We start from the raw sequence: 20,182 nt of genomic DNA, 5'->3' as shown, positions 1-20,182 counted from the left end.
CCACACACTCCAACACTTTCTTATACAAGTTGCCTTGTTCGTGGTATTTTATCACAATATAAAAATAGCTAGGAATAGAGGTCAACTTTACAGATGCCTGAAGTCGTGCACATTTTGCAGGTAGGCTACCACCAGTATATGCTATTGATACTCCACCTACTGATAAATACGCCATTTTAATGTGATGATTTTAATTTCATACACAAAATGTAAAAAAATGCAACTTGGATTAAAACAAAAGTAGTGCATACAATGCTGGCCATGGTGGTTCATACCTTTTCAAACCAAGCCCTGGAGAGGCACAAAGGCGGACATATTTCTGAACGTTCAAAGCCAACCTGGTCTGGAGTATACTTGAGACTCTTCCTTTAAAAATAAGCAAAAGGCCAGAACAAGAAATAGTAGTTAAAGACAGATTTGCGACTATTACAATGAACACTGGAGAGAAGGATGGTTTGGATGCAAAAGAATCTCCCAATATGGGGAAGAGATATGTAGCAACGAATAAATAACTGTAAGTCAAGAGTGCTTGGCAAATAGGGTATGGCGCTATTCAAAGGTGTGGCCTTGTTGGAGTAGGTGTGGCCTTGGAGGTGGTGTGTCACTGTGGAGGCAGGCTTTGAGGCCTCCAATGCTCAAGCTCTACCCAGAGTGGAATTCTGGTCTGCTCCTGCCTGACTGCCTGTGGATCAAGATAAAGAACTGAAGGATCCTCTAGCACCATGTCTGCCTGCATGCCACCATGCTTCCCGTCAAGATAATGGACTAACCCTGTGAGTCAGCCCCAATCAAATGTTTTACTTTATAAGAGCTGCCTTGGCCATGGTGTCTCTTCACAGCCATAAAACCCAAACTAAGATACTCTCAAAAGACAAAGTGGTTTCATCATGCCATAATAATAAATTAAATTCTATACTACATGTATTAGATCCAAATGTAGGATAGAGGTAAACACTGGGACTGAAAAAAATGCCTATACCCACATAAAGAAGAACAAGGTAGATTAACAAAACAAATTTCATGTACTGCAGAGACGGCTCAGGTTAAGAGCACTGGCTGCTCTTCCAAAGGTCCTGAGTTCAATTCCCAACAACTACATGGTGGCTCACAACCATCTATAATGAAATCTGGTGCCCTCTTATGGTGTGCAGGTGTACATGCAGGCAGAACACTGTGTACATGTATAATAAATAAATAAATATTTTTAAGATAGCAAATTTTACAGCAAAACTAAATAAGCAAGGACTAACCTCACATACCAAAAGACAACTGAACAATAGTTAATGAAAAATAGCAGCCCAAAAGACCTTGAATTGTTGTGTTACAGAACGTAGGAACAAAGGTTAAAAAAGAAATGTAGAAAGTTGAGCACTGCGGCTCACTGCTGGAATCCAAGCATCATGAGTTCAAGGCCAGCCTGAGCTACAGAGTAGGAACATGTTCCAGGGCTGGCTGCGTAGCTTGGTGTTAGGAGCATTTGCTTCTCTTGCAGAAGTCAGGTTCCATTCTCAACATCAGTGTGTTGGCGCACAAGCCATGTGTAAAGCCAGCACCGCTTCTGAATTCTGTAGCACCAGGCACATACCTACATATATGCAACACAAGCACACAAATAAAATAAATCTAAAAAGAAAAGACCTTGTCTCTCAATGTAACAACCACGCCCACACACACACCCCAAATTTTTTAATAATTTGCTTTGTTTTGATTTTAAAGGTTTGGAAACAAAAAGCCATTTGAAAAAGCAATATGGAACAGTATCAATAGACAGGACATCTGGAATCAGAAACCTGTATTCATATTCCTGCCCTTTTAAGTACTGGTAATTTGATTTCAAAACTCTCAAGTTCCTTCATTTTTGGTAAAACAGACACCATGCCAGGCAAGGAGGCACACAGCCCTAGATCCCAGCAGGTACTTACCCAGGAGGCACAGGCAGGTGCATCGCTGTGAATTTGTTTACATGGTGTGCTCCCGGCTACAGCTATAGTGTAGCCATGCCTCAAAACACAAAACACAAACCAGACATCTTAAAATACCAGCCACTTTCACAGCATTACCACCTAACCATATGAATTTAAAAGGCTAATAAATGATTGTCTGTGAGGCTCAACACGCACTACAAGAACCCATAACTAAATGTTCTGTCCAGTTCATACAGTGAGAGCTGTGACTGCAAACTCAACACTAAGCTTCATTCACAGCAGGTTCACAGGACTACAAGTACACAACGTACACACTTAGAAATTTTCTAGTGAGCAGTTAAGACCGTTTGGCTCAGAGTTTTCTCCATAAAGTAGTTTTTCTGCACATATGGGAAGATTAAGTCCACGCTACCGTTTACGCTGAGCCATAAGAAATCACATACTTTAAAGCACAGGAGATGAAACAGTCCTCATGAGGAGTAATTCTTAAGCTTTCCTACCCACCCCAAGAGCTGAGTGTATGGCCCTGAGCCATGTGACAGAGGCGCCTACTCTGAAACACTAATCCTACGTTCTAAAATACTTCATCTGTGCTGGGGATTGAGCCCAGGGCCTCAACCATGTGAAGCACAATCTCTACCGCTGAACTACAGCCAAGCCACTAAGATATTCCTAACAGAACTGTGAATCTATAATGTAAAAATTGGTGCCTGAATCATTAATAACATATTAGACGATAAACCTAAAAAAATTATCAGATTCAACATTGTTTAAGTATTAGGTTATAGACAAAATTTAAGATTATTATAGATTAGAAAGATTTGAGTTCTCATAGAAACCAACATGAATATTTCAGTCATGTGTGCTTATATACTAGTCCCAAAAAGCAACACCAGAGACAAAATTCCCCCAAAAGGGCACATTTACAACAAGCCAAAACCAAGGAAACACGCTAACCTCATACCTGCTGTGGTGGCTCATCCTCGTAACCCTGAGAGAATGGAAGCAGGAGAATTGCATCAGTTCTAAAAACGACTGGTTTACAGTGAGCTCCAGGCAAGCCTAAGATTGAGACCCTGCCAAACTCCAACAATATCTACATAGAGTATTTAATCTAGTGGCATAAGAATCACTAAGTAAATCTAAAAACTAGTGAGGCAGACAGTCTTTGGATCTCTTTGAGTCCAAAGACAGCCTAGTCTACACAAAGCATTCCAGAACAGCCAGGACTATATAAAGAGATGACATCACACACACACACACACACACACACACACACACACACACACACACACACCCCACAAAAGAAATGAACATGCAAATTAAAAGCAAATCCAGTCCTAAACACTCATTAATACACTTGTTTCACCTCGCTGAAGCTCAGTAGGTTTGAGTTTGTGTCCAGATCACATAGACACACTGTGAATGGAGGCCAAAGGACAACTCCAGTACTATTGTTCCTCAAGTGTAAGCCACCTTTTGTTTTTAAAAGTCTTTACTTCTTAAAAACATTTGCTTATGATACACAGGAGCATTCATATGGAGGTCCTCTCCTGTCATGGGCTCTGACGACCAAACTCAAGTTGTCAGACTGGCACAGTAAGTGCTTTTACATCCACAGGCCCAGTGAAATCTCTTTGGTCAGTTTTTCTCCTTTTTTCTTTTGAGACAGGATCGCTCACTGAACTGGAACTTTTGGAGCCAGCTGGGCTGCATGCCAGCCTGCCTGCCCGCCTGCCAATGAACCCCAGAGAGTGTGCCTGCCTCTGCCATCTCAGAGCTGGAATTTCAACTGTGCCTTACCACACCTGGCTTTACTTAGGTAGGATCTGGGGAACCAAACCTAAGTCCACATCTATTTGCCGTTTGCATTTTAAATACTTTATTATCACCCTGGGATAATAATACAGTTTTTAGTGGACTACACATCCATGAAAGCACATTTCTATTCCTTTTCAAATATCATCTGCTAAAATAGAGATATTACCTACCATAATTGCATTCTTTCCTTAATTTCAGATTAACAGATTAAAAACTTAAACATGATCATCTATTTAATTGGCTTAATCTAAGTCATTTGAATCACATGCTACTTTCACAGAAAAAAATTAAATAGGTGACTAAAACCTCAAATGCATAAAGAACTATATACAAGGAGCTAGAGAGATGGCTCAGTGGTTAAGAGCACTGACTGCAGCCAGGTGTGGTGGCGCATGCCTGTAATCCCAGTACTCAGGAGGCAGAGGCAGGCAGATCGCTGTGAGTTCGAGACCAGTCTGGTCTACAAAATGAGTCCAGAACAGCCACCACTACACAGAGAGACCCTGTCTTAAAAAAATAAAAAATAATTAAATTAAATTTAAAAAAAAAAAAAAAGCAAGCACTGACTGTTCTTCCAGAGGTCCTGAGTTCAACTCCCAGCAACCACATGGTGGCTCCCAACCATCTATAATGCAATCTGACGCCCTCTGCGGGCATCATATTGTATACATAATATACAGGCAGAATTTGTATACATAATAAATAAATCTTTGAGAAAAAAAAAAAAAGAACTATATACAACGTAATTTCAAGACCTAATATCATAGCCTACGCCTCAAAAATCTAAGAGGGACACAGTGACACACGCTGAAGCATGGAGCACTTTTAAGTCCAGAAGTTCAAGACTAGCCAGCACAACGATGCAAAATCTAACCTTGAAAGAAAGGGCAGAAAAGAAAGGATCTAAGTTCTGTCTTCCCCAAAGAATACTACATAGATGTCACAGTGTCTGTAGACGACAATCCTGCTCCCTTACTAACACACAATGGGCACACCATAATGAAGGCTGACTGAGCATTTTAATGTAGCTGAAAGTAAAATTATGCACTTGTGTTAAATTGGTCTACATTTCCTAGTTTCAAATACTATGTAAGGAATGCCAGGAAAAATATAAAAACTATAGGTTCTAGAATGAAAATGTTAAACTATACAGTAACAAATCACTTGTCAAATGGTTGAAGGAAAGCAAAGAGTAACACAGTTTTAATTCATGGTGAAGTTTTGTGCATTAAGTAAAAATTATAAAATGAAATGTAGACAGAGTGTGTGACCCACTAATCAAGACACAGAGCTTAATGTATGCAACTACTTAGTCAGGAGACAGAAAATAATCTATCACCTCCTGGAACTCCGCAATCCATGGGCACCTTAATTTTTACTACATGTATAGGATAAAGAGGGTCTTGACTCTAGCCACAGATAGCCTTGAACTTGCCATCCTCCTGTGAGACACTCCCAAGTACCTGGATTACAAGAATTCAAACACTGACTAGCTTACAATTTTTACTTTTAAGTAACCAACTTAGTACCTTGCTATTTGGGAAAGAAACGCCATATGCTTACTCCCCTGACTCACTCTATTTCCAGCAGACCTTTCAATGATTCAGAACTTGACTGTCTCTGATACTATCTGATCTAAAATCACTTCCTAATTGTCACACACATAGGAACATAGTACAGCACAAAATTCTGCTCCGTGTCTGCTTTATTATCTAAGCCATTATCCAAATGTTGTCCACGTCAAATCCTCAATTTTCCTATCAGGGCAGAAACAAAAATGAGTCCATAAATACAAGTAATGATAAACTATCACAGGTAAGCATTAAGATGAGTGAAGTTTAAGGGTTCTTTTTCTCCTTTTGCACGAATAACTATGCAGAGTTTTGTGGGTTGTCTCGCGTCCTAATTCCTTTTATAAGTAACTATTAGCAGTTATGGTAAATAATGCATGTCATGTGTAACTATGGCACTGACTGCAGGTAGGGATGGTTTGCAAGAATATATTCTAAACTCCAACAACTATATGAAAATGATAAGTACTTTTGCATTTTACAGTGGATTTGAAACTAAATCTAAATACAATGGGGAACATTTTTTTAACTTGCAGGAGAAAATAAATCACTCAAGTAGCTATGAATTTCACACATTTTGTATTTACTGACTGAAGTAGCGCAGCTTAGTCAATTCCCTGACGCTACTCTTCCCCATCACTTTAATCCCATTTCCTAATGAGAAAGCACTTGTAACCAACAGAGCGTATCCTGGCACAAAATCATAATAGACACTTCACTCCTGAAAGATAACACTGACAATGTCCTATGTAACTGGCAAACGCTAAAAGCCCTTCATAGCCTTAATTTACATCATATCTCATCTTTGAGAAGGCATAAAAACTCAGGAATGGGAACCCTAAAGCACTACCCATTTCTAACAACAACCAAAAAAAAAAAAAAAAAAAAAAAAAAAAAAAAGGCACAAAATGATGAAAGGAAGAAATAATTCCAATTACCCCTCATACAAAAATTATTCCCATCATCTCTGGTTAAAAAGTCAAAATCAGGGTGGGTCCACCTCAAGCAAAGTCCTCGGAGTTGGGGCCCCAGGACCTTGCGACTTGGCCTGCCCGCCCCGCCTGCCACGCACCGCCAGCCCCGCGCCCGCCCCCAGGCTGCGCTCCCTGGCAGCCCGCAGAGGGGCGCGCCCCCCCACCCGCCCGCTCGCTCTTACCGCCAGGTCCCGGTGGCCACTGTCGCGATGGGACACGGCTCGGATGACCCCCGCCCGCCAGCCGCGCCCGCAGCCGCTCTGCCCGCGCTCAGGACGCGCGTCCTCACCGGCCGCCACGCACAGGAACCGCTTCCCCACCAGCTCGGGCCGCGTCTCCACCGCCATAGCCGCCGCTACCCTGGGAACCGGCGCGGCCCGCTCCTACCGGCCGCCTATGCTGGGGAGCCGACCGCAGCGAGGCGGCCCACGAGCGACAGCGCCCCGGCACGCTCGGCGACCCGGAGCCGCGCCGTCGCCGTCCTCACGCGCGCCCCACAAACTGACAGCAATGTGCGCGCGGGTAGCGCAAGCGCCGCGCCGTGGCCAGTACTCCTCCGCCCGCGCCACGGCACGTGTCCTTCCGCGGGCGGGGGAGCGGGGGGTCGGCGGGCAACGCCAAGTAGTGCCGCCCCGCGGGCTGCGCTACGGCAGGGAGAAGGGGGGGCGGCTGCTGAGCGACGGCGGCCCGAGACCAAGCAGCTTCCGCCGCTCGCTCCGCGCCTCCTCGGCGGGGTGATGCGCGAGAAGGGCTCGGCTCCCACGCGCCGTCGTTAAGCCAACTCCGGGTGGCACGCATGTCAAGAGCGACGTCCTTGCAAGCACATAGCGCCGCCGACTCCCCGCGTGCGCGCGGCCTCCCACCCCACCGTGCTTTCTCTACGGCCGGCGGCTATAAAGCAGCATTCCTCCGGGCAGTGATTCTAATTCCGTGTCGGAGCTGTACGGAGATTTACACCTCGCGCCGCTTTTTTACAGGAACGCCAGACACTCCACCCTGGACTGTTACCGACGTCCTTAAATTTCACAAACTGTCTCAGCGCCAACCCGAGTACTCAGTGTACTAGAACACAGGTAATAAAACGGAAAGCTCCAGAGTCAGTTACTGGAAAAGACCACGGAAAGAAAGAATCTTAGCCAATCACACTTGAAGAATATAAATGATGTTTACTTCTCGTCCAATCACAACAGGACTTTATAGCCCAGACAAAGACAGCTAGAAATTCCTCTTCTGGTCGGGCCTCAGTTCTCACAGTAAGTCTCCCTATCAAGGTACCAGTGAAGAATTTGACGATGGGCATGCTTTACAGACTTGTATCTTAAAATAGATTTGGGAAATTTTGAATCTAAATCCAATCTGTCATTTTCCAGTCATTATCAGCTTCAAAAATTCATCTAACCATATAAAAATCTCTTCCTAACCCCCCATGCTTTCTGAAAACCCTTAGAATAGCACTCACTATGAGTGCTTATAATAGACACAAAAGACTTCTGTCTGTACAACACTGGAACTAAGCTGTTAAAGCTGCAAACAGCCAGTGGCGAGCGAAGTAAGAGATGGAAACTACAAGGCTCGGTTAAATTGAGCAGTCTCCTTTTACTTTTCTAAGGAAAAACAAAATTGTAACCCATAAAGGAAAACTATGCACAAAGCTGCATGCTGGAAGGTCAGAATTTAATTCTCACGTTAGGATAGTAAGCCCAATAAAATAAGACACTGAAAAAGAATGCAGCATATATAAAGCTTGTTAAAAGGCGTCTCATACACATCAGTGATCTATATCTGCTTTGTAACCTGGGAAACAAGGAAATCAGGGCTGGAGGGCAGAAGGTGCTGCTGAGTAGCAAAAGCCTTGGCTAGGTCCCCAGTGTGAGTGAAGTTCGTTCTTTCCTTTCCTTCCTTCCAAAGGAAGCAGTCCAATAAAAATCATGTAAATACAACAAAACAACATGTTGGGTAGAAACAAAGCTTTCACAGGTCATTATAACCCCTGTGGCTGTTTTTCTTACTAAGTTATCTAGGCTGAAACTGAACTAATTCTTTTGCTTTTATGAAATGCTGGGGTTACAATTGTGTGCCACCACATGCAGCTTTAACTGTGGCTATTTTACCTTGAGAAACTTATTTTATTAAAGTTTTTGTATTGCTGTGTGGGTTTTTTTCCTAGTTCATTTGTTGGCATTTAATTATGTTAAGGAGTGTCTGTATTTTTAAAAGTTCTAACATCAGATTTGAAGCCTTGGTGTAATGGTTAATATTGACTGAATTTATCAGGATCAAGGATCACAAGACTACTTACCAGAAAAGCCTCTAGGCATGCCTGTGAGGGATTATCTAGATTAGATTGAGGTAATTAGACTCAGCTTAACTGTAGGACACAGGAGCCACAGGCTGGTGATTTTAGCTCTAGCCAAAGGACGGAAGTGAGGTGGATAGTATTCATCAGCCCCTCACCTGACAGTGGGTGCCTGATGTTCCTGCCATTCTTGCCACCATGCCTTCCCTAGATCATGGGCTGTGTACCCATTAACAACTGCAAGCCAAAACAAAAACAAAAACACATAACCCTTTCTCCATTACTCCGCATCTGTCTAGGTATTTTGCACAGTGACACAACAAACAACTAAACACTCTTAGAATATTATGTGTTTCATATATGCATTTCTTTATACTATTTTATAAAGATGCTCAGGTCAGGCAAGGTGGTGCATGCCTTTAATCCCAGCACCTGGTAGGCAAGGTGGGCTTATGTTGAGTTCAAGGCCAGCACAGTCTATAGAGTAAGTTCCAGGACAACCAGGGCCAGACAGAGACCCTATTTCAAAATACATATATAAATAAAAGATAAAATACCACTATTAATCATGTAAAAAAAAAAAAGGTACCATAATTTTTTACTATGCCAGTAAAGAGAGCAGCAGAATTGTACCTATGTAATTCTTTCTTTCTTTGTTTTTGATTTTGTTTTGTTCTTTTTTCCGAGACAGGGTTTCTCTGTGTAGCCCTGGCTGTACTGAACTCACTCTGTAGACCAGGCTGGCCTTAAACTCAGAGATCCACCTGCCTCTGCCTCTTGAGTGCTGGAACCACCCAGTTCCTATGTAATTCTTACAAATGCAATGTTAAATTCTAGTCTTCTTGAAGCTGCTATCACCAAGTCTTTAAGAATAATTAGGAAATGCATATTAGCAGTCAGACTACCAAATTCATGGTCCTGTTAGATACTAGTTTAATGAATTACAAAAAATGTTTTCTTGAGTGACAAAAAAATGGCTAGAAACAAGAAATTCAGAAAATGGTCTTCAAAAACTTCAGCGATCTATAAAACATGGCATTTAAATTTTTTATTACTTAAGGCCTTTTTTGACAATGAAACAGGTCTGCTCCTGGCAGCATCCCACTCCAATTCAATGAGCATCAAAAGCTTCTTCCTATATGGCAAGACAACCACAGGTGAGAAAATGTCCTTGCCTCAATCACAGACAAAATACTGTCCAAAACTAGACAAACTGGACTCAGGAAAGTCAACTGACGAACTCTGCAAAGACAACGTAGGCAAGTCCTGCGTCACAGAAAAGCCTGTCAGATATGCTGAGCCAGAAGGCTGAAGATGATGCCTCAATGTTACGAAAAAATTGGGGGAGGGGAAAGACTGTCCAGGCAGCCAAATATCTCTGTCATTTCTATACTTTTGGAAGCTGCTTGTCTGCACTTCCTACATATTTAAGTAATATTTATTCCTTAAGTCTCTGATGTAAAGACTAGATAGTCATAGTCGATAGAAATGGGTAAGATAACAGAATGCTTTATCCAAGAGTGCCAAAAATACAAAGGCAAATCTTACCTAATAAATTTCTTAATTGTTATTATTACATATAGTTTGTTATTATAAGAGAAAGAGCTATTAGACTAAGAAGGGATATTTAGGCATAACATTATTGTGTGATTCAAATATTGATTTCTGTATCCCTCATATCTGGTTGTAAGCCTTGTTCTGAGAACCTCCTGTCTCCATGTTGCATTATACACTCTGCTCTCCAACTGTCTCTTTGTATGCCAATAAAGCAGCTTACAGCCAATCGCTGAGCAGGGGAGAGAATAGGGCTGGACTTCCTGCCAGCCAGGGGAGGAGGAGTTAGAAGAGAAAGTAGGGGATTCAGCCATAGGCAGAGAGGTTCAGGAGAGATGTCTTAAGATTCAGCTGGAGTAAAGAAAGAACTAAAAAGCAAGTAACTTGGGATTTTGGGGAAAAAAAAAAAAAAAAGAATCATAATAACATAGAGGGTTAAAAACAAACTTAAACTGCTCAAGATTGTGCATTATAGACAAATGTGAGTCTCATTATTTGGGTGCTAGCTGGGTTATGAGAGAAACTAAGAGAAACACACAGTTATATAAAATAACCTACAACACAGAATTATTTCAAAATAACACTTAAAAGAAACTGAAAATGAGAACCACTCTCAGACCTTCTACACTCTCGTCTTTTATGGAGATGTGTCCCTTAAATATGTCTGTACAGGCACATCAATTCAAGAAGCCTCACACGTCCAACACAAATGCTAATATATGTAAAGACACATTAGGAGATTATATCTGTTTTTAAATATTGACAAAAATTTACTCAGAAAAACCATCTGGTGCCCGCTATGGTGGCTCAGTTCTGTCATCCCGGAAATTAGGTGAAAGCAGCAGGTTCAGGGATTCAAGGTCATCTTTATATACTTAGCAAATTTGAAACCAACTTGGGCTCAAACAAAACAAAACACTATTTGGTTTATTTTTTAAAACTAAAAATGCACGGAGGAAAATGAGCTACTGCAATGATTGCCATAATTTTCCACTCAATTATCATTGATTGGTAGGTCATGTTTCTCATAAGCAAATTCCTTTTCACTTTTTGATCTGGTATAATCAGGATCAATTATCTGCTTTCATATATATTAGTATTCTATACCACTATAAAGGTCTACCACATTTGGGGGGAGGTAGCTAGGCAGGCAAGTGTTCTACCATTAAACATATCTGGGGGGGGAGTCTACTTAACATCAAAGAAAAACATGTTTGCATTTGTCTCCTGTAATGTATTGGGTTTATGGAACACTTACTGTTTTAGGCAACAGGCTAAGTAAGCACTTTACACATGTAATCTTATTTTAAGGATGAGGAATTGGCGGTTTAAAGAAGCTTCATGACTTGCCTAAGAGACACATTAAAGAAGTAATTTTTTTTTTTTTAAGTTTTTTTTGAGACAGGGTTTCTCTGTGTACCCCTGGCTGTCCTGGAATCACTCTGTAGACCAGGCTGGCCTTGAACTCGCAGAGATCTGCCTGGCTCTGTCTCCTGAGTGCTGGGATTAAAGGCGCGCGCCACCATGACCTGGCAAGGAAGTAATTTTTAAAACCAGGTTTGTGATACGGAAGGGACTGATGCAAAGGTCAGATGCCAAAGCTGATGACTCTTTACTGTGTGGACCAGATGACATCTCTTCAGGGTTTACTATGTACCTCGCAGCTTGAAAGCTTCTGCAGATAGAGTGCTTTGTCTTTGAGAAGCTCAAAGCCTATCTGAAGACTCAGACAGAAATGCTTTGGTGTGTTGAGTCAAGGATTTATCAACAGGGGTGGAGAGAGACTGCTGGCTCTGGGGTTCAGAGCATGACTGCTCTCCCAGAGGATCCAGGGTTCAATTCTCAGCACTCACACAGGCAACTTAGAACTGTTTGTCATTCCAGTTCCAGGGGACCCAATATCGTCCTCTGGCTTCCATGACCAAGATGTATATGACACACAAGTGGTGACATACATACATGCAGGAATAGCATCATACACATGATACAAATTTTAAAGAAAATAATATACAACATATAATCTTTCACATCTGTCGTAACTTGGGACATATAAAGTCTTAGGAGTAACTCAAGCACAACTAGAAAATACACAGGCCAACTTGAAAGAAACATTTTTAACTAAACTATCCAAGTGGAAAACCAAGAATAAGACACAAGATAATCTGACAGTATCATGCTCAACACAAAACCTTAAATGGATTATATTTAGCTAACTTCCTAAGCACATACTTAACTTGATTTAGTTATACTTATGATAGTTATAAACTCAAATGTTTCTTCTTCAAAAAAATCCATCTCCTATTCCAGACTGGGACAAACTGCACAACTAAATTGTCACGATTCCATCCTATGTATGCTACTACGTACGACTGTCCCTGAGCGCCCATGTGACTGATCCTTTCTTATCTGTGCCATCGAGACATACAAGCTCCAAAGGCCAGGACAGTGGGACAGTCTGTCTTCTTCATACTCAGCGTCTTTAAACCCTTGCTGCGAGGTCATATTATGAAATGGATTATTGGATTAATACAGTAGAATGTCTTTTCTCCTTTTTTGTTTTGTTTTGTTTTTCTTTTTTGGAGGCAAGGTCTCCTCCTGCTTTAGTCTCCTAAGCACTGGGTTTGGGGAAATAGACCATCACACACATCTTTTCTTACTCCAACCAAAGAGAAGAGAACTCAGAATTTCTAAATCAAGAACAGTGAATCAGAGTTCCTGTTCTGCCTACAGGCTCATGTGTTGTTGCCTTCGTAATAATGCCATGCGATATTATCCCATTTCTCAGTGGCACTTAACAGTGATAAGCACCTTCAGACATGCGCTACAGCACAAAAGCAAGAATGCTCCAAGAGAATTTCAAAAGAAAGGATATAAAGATTTACAATTCCCAAGCAAAGCATTCATTTCACCACCCAACCACCAACCTGATACGAGCTCCAAATTGATCCCGAGGGCCCCTACAGAGCACCCACCTACAGTTAGTCTTCAGGGGCAGTCTTAGCTCTGATGGAGCGGCATACAAGTCTGATTTTGGTCTTATTGATGCCCAGGGAAGGGGGAAAAGATGCAAAAGGGGGAAAGGAAGGAATAACCAATGAGCAATCTCTACTGAAGCTTCTAGGTGTGCCTTCTGTACTCATGGTCACTACTTTCTATTTACAGTCTGGCTAGCCTCCTCCTCCTCCTCATTTAGATTTGACTTTTAACAACAGAGCACTAGAAAATTAGAATTTATATACAACTAACAAGACAAAATTCCTACTCTGCACTGCACTGTCTGGGGCTTTCTATCTGACTGTTATTATCTTCTTCCCTGAGATCTGGCTGCCGCCCCTGCTAGTGCTTTCTCAGGAACACCTGCCTTTGTTGTGTAAACTTTGCTCTACCTAATTTACTTAAAGTTGATTGGTTAATTTTAAAAAGGTCTATACCAGGGCAGGGCAGAAATTGTGGGGTGGAGTGAAGGTTCCAGATTTTGGAGAGAGAAGGATGTTGAGTAGAAGAGAAGTATCAGAGGAGAAACAAGAAACAGAATCACTGTGGGAGAGGGAGGTGGCCCAGATAAACAGTATAAGCAAGGATTTTGAAACTATGGATGGTAAATAGCCCAGACGGAGCTGATTAAAGCAGATGGCCTGGGATGGGGGCTGGGAAGTACTTTAGGGGTTAATATCTGCCAAGCCCCGGGGAATGTAAAGCTTATTCTAAAATACAATAGGTGTCTGTATCTTTTATTGATTATGACAGTGGGCTAGATAATACTGCTGTAATAACCATAGGCTTTAATAATACACATTATTAGTCCAACATTTATATTTTCTACAACATTGTTCAACGAGGAACCCCAAGAAACAAAGGAATGGAAGGTGGCTCCCTGGCCCACACTAAGCATACCTCTCTCTCCAGCAACATCTCTGCCCTCACAGAAATGCTCCAACTACTAACTGACATCAAAACAAGATACATGCCAAGTCCCACTTTGCAAATAGGCCAGGTTCCTCCAGGGCCATGTCCCCACTGAACCCACAGGCTCCAGCTGTCCTGAGTTAGTCAGAGTTGAAAGTCCTGAGCCTAGTTCTGTTGTCTATACTACAGAAATTCACTGCGCCGAGAATTTGTATTATGGCAATGAAAAGGGCTCAGGTTCAATTCCCAGCACAGGCACACGCATAGGCACATGCACAGGCACAGGCACAGACACACGCACAGGCACACGCACTGGCACACACACAAGCACACACACAGGCACACACTGTGGCTCACAACCATGTGTGTAACTCCATTTCAGGGGATTCAATGCCCTCCTCTGGCCTCCAAGGACACCAGACATGCACAAGGTGCACATAAGACATACATGCGGGCAAAATACCCATACACAAAATAAGTAAATCTTATAAAATAAATAAATATAACATAACTCAAAAATGTCAACATATTAACTCTACTCCATTGGCGATCTTCTCCCAATAAAATGGGACTTTACATAATGTAGGTCTTTTGTGATCACAGCTCCCTGAGGTCCACTGCTCACACTAACACAATCGGTTTGAAGAAACAAAAACCAAACCAAACCCAACCTAGCAGTAAAATACAGCCATCTTCAGTCATTGCTGCCTTTGGTTCACTCTCAAAAGGCCACATGATTATATATGAGATTTATAAACTACAGCAAAAAAACTAATACGTAAAAAAGCAAGTTACTCCATATGAAAAGCACTGCCTCTGCATATACACCCACTGCACACAACTTACTTCTTCAATTAATGGGGATGGATAAGAAGGCATTGCAACTCCAGAGCCTGTATTTATAGGAGCCAGAACCTACAAGTCCCGAGTTTCACTTTAGACTCAGCTGGCACTAATGAGCATTGAACCAACCCCAAAACATGTATTTTTAACTACAGACTTAAAATTCAATCAATATACTTGTTAACACTCAGTTACTGGGAAGCACACTATGATGTCACTTAATATTAATAACCAGTATCATTTTTAAAAAGATATGTCTCCAATTAGCCAAAACTGGTTGCTTCATTACAAAGTCACTTACAGAAATATTTAAGATGTAGTTGGGCATGGTGGCACAGGCCTTTGAGCCCAGCACTTGGGAGGCAGAAGCAGGCGGATCACTGTTCTTAGTGGCCACCCTAGCCTACATATAGGACACCAGGACTATGTAGAGACTCTACCTCAAAAATGAAAGAATAAACAAATAAACACAAATTAAGGTACATATCTCTAGTACAGAAAACTAGAAATAAGAAATAAAAGTAACATAATGTGGAGGCTGGGGAGATGGCTCAGCATTTAAGACACAGGTTCAGTTCCCAACACCCACATGGCAACTCTGTAACTCCAGGAGCCGACACCCTCACATAAACATACATACAAGCAAAACACCAATGCACATAAAATAAAAATAAATAATCTGGGGGCCAGGAGTGGTGGGGCATGCGTTTAATCCCAGGACTCAGGAGGCAGAGGCAGGCGGATCTCTGTGAGTTCGAGGCCAGTGTGGTCTACAAAGAAAGTCTAGGACAGCCAAGGCTACACAGAGAAACCTGTCTCGAAAAACCAAAAATAAATGAATAAATAATTGTTTAAGAGAGAATAACAACGTGGTATGATGAAAGAGTGAAAATCAAGGAAATCTGGATCATATCTGCCCCAACTATTAAAAACTTGCTCTTTGAGGCTGAAGAAATCTGTACTGTTCCTTAAAGTTTACTTCTAAGGCTTCTGAGTCTTTCAGCAATTAGCCAAGCATACTTCTGTCTCGTGCCAAACCCAAACCCAAGAATGCTCAATGACTGACAAAAGTAACCCTGGCCATCTGTCAGCACCCACTGTGAGCTGCTAACACTTGCCCAGTTCATTTCCAAGTGCTCTGAAGATGCAGGGCACTTAGAAAATGCTCACTAATAACACAGACCCACACTGCACAACCGAGCAGGCTCTTTTTAGAGACTTTTAAAAAATGCATTTATTATTCATTGGGAGTGGCATGTGCCAACCCTTAAGCAGGTCTTTTGTTAATAATACTTATTATTATTAACTGTACAGCTTAGTGGGAGTCACTGTGGCATTTCCAAACATTCTTATATCATTGTATGCTGGGCATGGTCCACTTCCTACTTTCTTTTTTTCTTCCCCGTTTTTTGTATTTGTTTGTTTGGGTTTTGTTTTTTGTTTGTTTGCTTGTTTGTTTTTGGTTTTTGGTTTTTTTGAGACAGGGTTTCTCTGTGTAGCTTTGGCTGTCCGGGACTCACTCTGTATACCAGGTTGGCCTTGAACTCACAGAGATCCACCTGCCTCTGTCTCCCTGGGTGCTGGGGTTACAGGCCTGGCTCCCACTTCCTTCTTTCTGGTCACCATTTCTTGGTTTTAGTTTCCACAGAGGAGAGAATCAGTCAATTTGTCTGAGTGTGACTTAGTTCACTGGATCCTACAAACAACTTGGCTTCCTTATTCTTTATGGACAGCTGCTAGCACTGGTGCGTACACCACATCTCATTTTCTTTGTCCATTCTTGTTACTGAGAACATAACACACGACAGCTGTGACTAGAGAAAATAAACCTGTGGACATGTGGGCATCTCTTCTGTGTGCCTACTTCATTTTGCCTGGATACATACCCAGTCATGGGAGAGCTGCCTCGCATGACGGCTCTATTTTTAACTTTCTGAAGGACCTCCATTTCTGTTCCTTGCGTGGCTGCACCCGTCTACATTGCTGCCTGCAGTGTACAAAGGTTCTTTTCAGCATTTGTCGTATTTTGTGTTGTTTTGATAAACAGCCATTCTGACTGAGATGAGGTACTACATGACATCATAACTATGATTTGCATGTCCCTAAACAGCTGACAGCACTGAATATTTTTAATACATATTTACTGTCTGCAGTGCCAATTCAGACCGTGTTCCCATGATGTCATCATATTATCTGCTATTTTGTTTTACGGTTTTGAGTTCTTACATTTTCTAGGTGTCACCTGTCAGAGAACTCCAGCAAACACTGCAGACTCTTTTGATGACTGTTTCCTTTGCTGGGCAGAAGCTTTCAGTCTGACTGAACTCATTTAAACAATGGATTTTATATAAGCAGCGCTGGAAAACTTCTTTGCTCTAAGTTTGGTGGTAAAATTATTCCATTAAAGCAAGCAAACGCAATCAGAACATAAAATGAAAGATCTCTCACAGGTAAAAAGGTACATGTAGAGCCCTAACTTAGCATAATTTGGCACCCTTTGCATACAGTAGCTTAAAAATCCTATTTTTTTTTAAAGATAGATTTATTTATTTATTATGTATAGTGTTCTGCCTACATGTACACCTTCAGGCCAGAAGAGGGCATCAGATCACATTATAGATGGTTGTGAGCCACCATGTGGTTGCTGGGAATTGAACTCAAGACCTCTGTAAGAGCAGTCAGTGCTCTTAACCTCTGAGCCTTCTCTCCAGCCCTGTTACAACTATTCTTACTGCAAAAATATATACTAAAACAGATAGTTTCATTTGTTTGTACACATAAGTGAACACAGTTTAATTTTGGTCATATTTGCATTTAAAACATCATATAGTCATCTATCTTTATTTTGCAATCTTAAGTCATACCTAGAAAATACTATAAGCATATTCTTTGGTGTTTATTCTAGTCATTATACTTTCAAACTTTATGCTTAAAAGTCAAAGCTTTTTAACATACCCCTTTTTATGAAAGAAACATAAAACCAATCTAGTACCTTCCATAAGTGAACAAACACTGGGGGGTGGGAACAGTAGGGCGAGGGGCACACCACCCCAGGCAGATGAGAGCACTCTCCATTCACACCTTTGTGAGGGTTTTTTGTTTGTTTGTTTGTTTGTTTGTTTCTTACTCTGCATGAGAGTAGAAAAGTGGCCATTCTTCATTTTTCTTTACTGAAAATTGCATCAGGAGTTGTTAAGTGGTATCCAAGAGCTCATGGAAGTTCTGAGTTCTGCTTGAAAATGTCCGTGCAGCTGTGGTCACTGGATATAAAACATCTCATTAAAATCCCTTCAAAATTATTAATACCTACTGCTGAGGGAACTATGCTGGGAGGGAAGACTGGAGGTCTCCTGTGCCTAAAGGAGAAGCAGACCACCTAAGACAGAGAAGCATAGTCTGCATAAACCAACACTGGCCTGGGACAAGGAGAAGGCTCAAGTCCCACGGCGGCAAACCCGGACATCGCCCCATCTTCTACCACAGACCAAGTACAAGCAAGTTCAGGTCTTTACAAAGGAGGCAGTCCGAGCTTTCTGGAATGTCAACACCCACTGGTGAAGAGGCACTGAAGGCAACTAGGCCCACAAAACAACAAACACATAAACTCTCAAACTCCAGGTAAGACTGCCAGCCTGAGCAACAGTCTCAGCCACACCCATTTCTCAGAATAAATACCATTTTTTTTCATTCTCACAAACGTGGCTGAAACCCAAACAAACATATTCAAGACAATCATTGTCAGGAGGAAACACGATCCACAGACAGACTCAGAGGCAAGTCAAGTGTTGGCAGTACCGGTCAAGGATTTTAAAATAATTATGAAGGGTAATAGGCACAGGTAATCATATGCACAATAAAATAAAAACAGTGCGATAAAACTAAGGAAGCCAAGCACTGACAATAAAAGCAACGGGAATGAAAACACCAAAAATAAAGTCCTAACTTGCTGTTTGCTTACCTGGAAATGAGTATTCACAGGAAAAAGCAGGGTAACATTTTTATCCTTTCTTGTTTAAGTTGTCAGAATAATAAACAGGTGCTCTACTATCTTCCAAAGCTGATGATACCTACTTCCTAACCTCAATTCCTTTTTCTTTCTCAGTAATACTAAATCGTGTGATCTTGCTGACGTCTATGGATATAAACACGGTGATACCATATTCAGAATTTTTTAGCATATTCCTGGATACTGAGAACTTTTGAAACTTAAAGGACAACAGTGTGGAATGCTGTCCTCTCATAGCACAGCTGCTGCCCTTGAACTCTCATGCGACGAGACTGCCTTTAAAAGACCTGCCGGAAGTCCACCATTAACTTCCCACGATAGAGAAGGAACTGGGGCCCCTCCCCCACCAAAGGGTTTACAAACAGTTAACTATTGGTTAGGAGGTGGGGTTCATGAGGCCTTGCCCATAACCACGGATTTGTAGACAGTTAACAGTTGCTGGTAGGGAGAGGCTCACAAGCCTCTCCAGGATTTACAGGCAGTTAACACTAGCTGGGGGAGGGGCTCATCAGGCTCCGCCCCATACATGAGGCCCCTCCCTTACCTAGGGAGTTATAGACCATTAAGGATGCTGGGGGAGGAGCTAGTTGACAGTTGCTGGGCCAGAGAGGTTCACAAGGTCCCCCAGGATTTACTAGCAGTTACTTAGAGATTTTTTTTTTCTAATTCAGCACCCATAGGCATACCCTTTTGTAAGTAACTCCAATTTCAGTCACTAGCTCCCAGGCCTTTCCTATACAGAGTGAGTACACATTTGGCCAGTCTCCTTAAAAGAAGGGCATGCAACACGTAATAATTTTAACAAAAACTCAGGTTCATTTTGTACAGAGAACAAGAAAGGTCGCACTAAGTAACAAGAACCAAGGTAGAGAGGTCTGGAACCCCTCCTACCACCACATACAAACCTTCCTCTTCCCTAGAACCAGATGATCCAAATCTCTTGGATTCCTTTGGCATAGAGACCAATACACGTATATAGAGGGGGAGGGGGAAATCAATGAACCAACCATATGCATTAATTTTAGGAGCAAAAGAATAAAATAACTGGTAGAATCCCAGGTGGAAAAACAACCTCTCCAGAATTACCTGCTGACCAAGCCAGCACCTGTGGAGTATCTATCAGTAGTGAAGGCTGTCTGGGGAGCTAGGGAGGCAGCTCAGGGACTAAGAGCAGCTGTTCTCTTGTAGAGGGTCTCCCTTTGGTTACCAGCATTCACCAGGCAAACCACAACTGCCTATAACTCCAGCTATAAAGGATTTGACTTCTTCTTCTGGACTCTAAGGAC

General features: G+C 41.9%; 1 protein-coding gene across 3 annotated transcripts in view; it reads right to left on the bottom strand.

Moving 5' to 3' along the window:
* Positions 1–20,182, bottom strand: part of Jmjd1c (jumonji domain containing 1C) — a 160,550-nt gene that overhangs the window by 117,268 nt on the left and 23,100 nt on the right. Inside the window, exon 1 of one of the 3 annotated variants that reach the window (XM_051153177.1) lies at positions 6,474–6,653. The exons of the other annotated variants lie outside the window; for them this stretch is intronic. Coding sequence (XP_051009134.1) covers positions 6,474–6,638 — 165 coding nt within the window. The 5' untranslated portion in view covers positions 6,639–6,653. Of the gene's footprint in view, positions 1–6,473; positions 6,654–20,182 lie in introns of those variants that run through there. 3 annotated transcript variants of the gene reach the window in all.

This window comes from Acomys russatus, chromosome 11 (assembly GCF_903995435.1).
Source record: "Acomys russatus chromosome 11, mAcoRus1.1, whole genome shotgun sequence".
In the NCBI taxonomy this organism is placed as follows: Eukaryota; Metazoa; Chordata; class Mammalia; order Rodentia; family Muridae; genus Acomys; species Acomys russatus.
The sequence above is the reverse complement of the archived record's forward strand: the minus strand, read 5'-3'. Positions and strand labels throughout refer to the sequence as shown.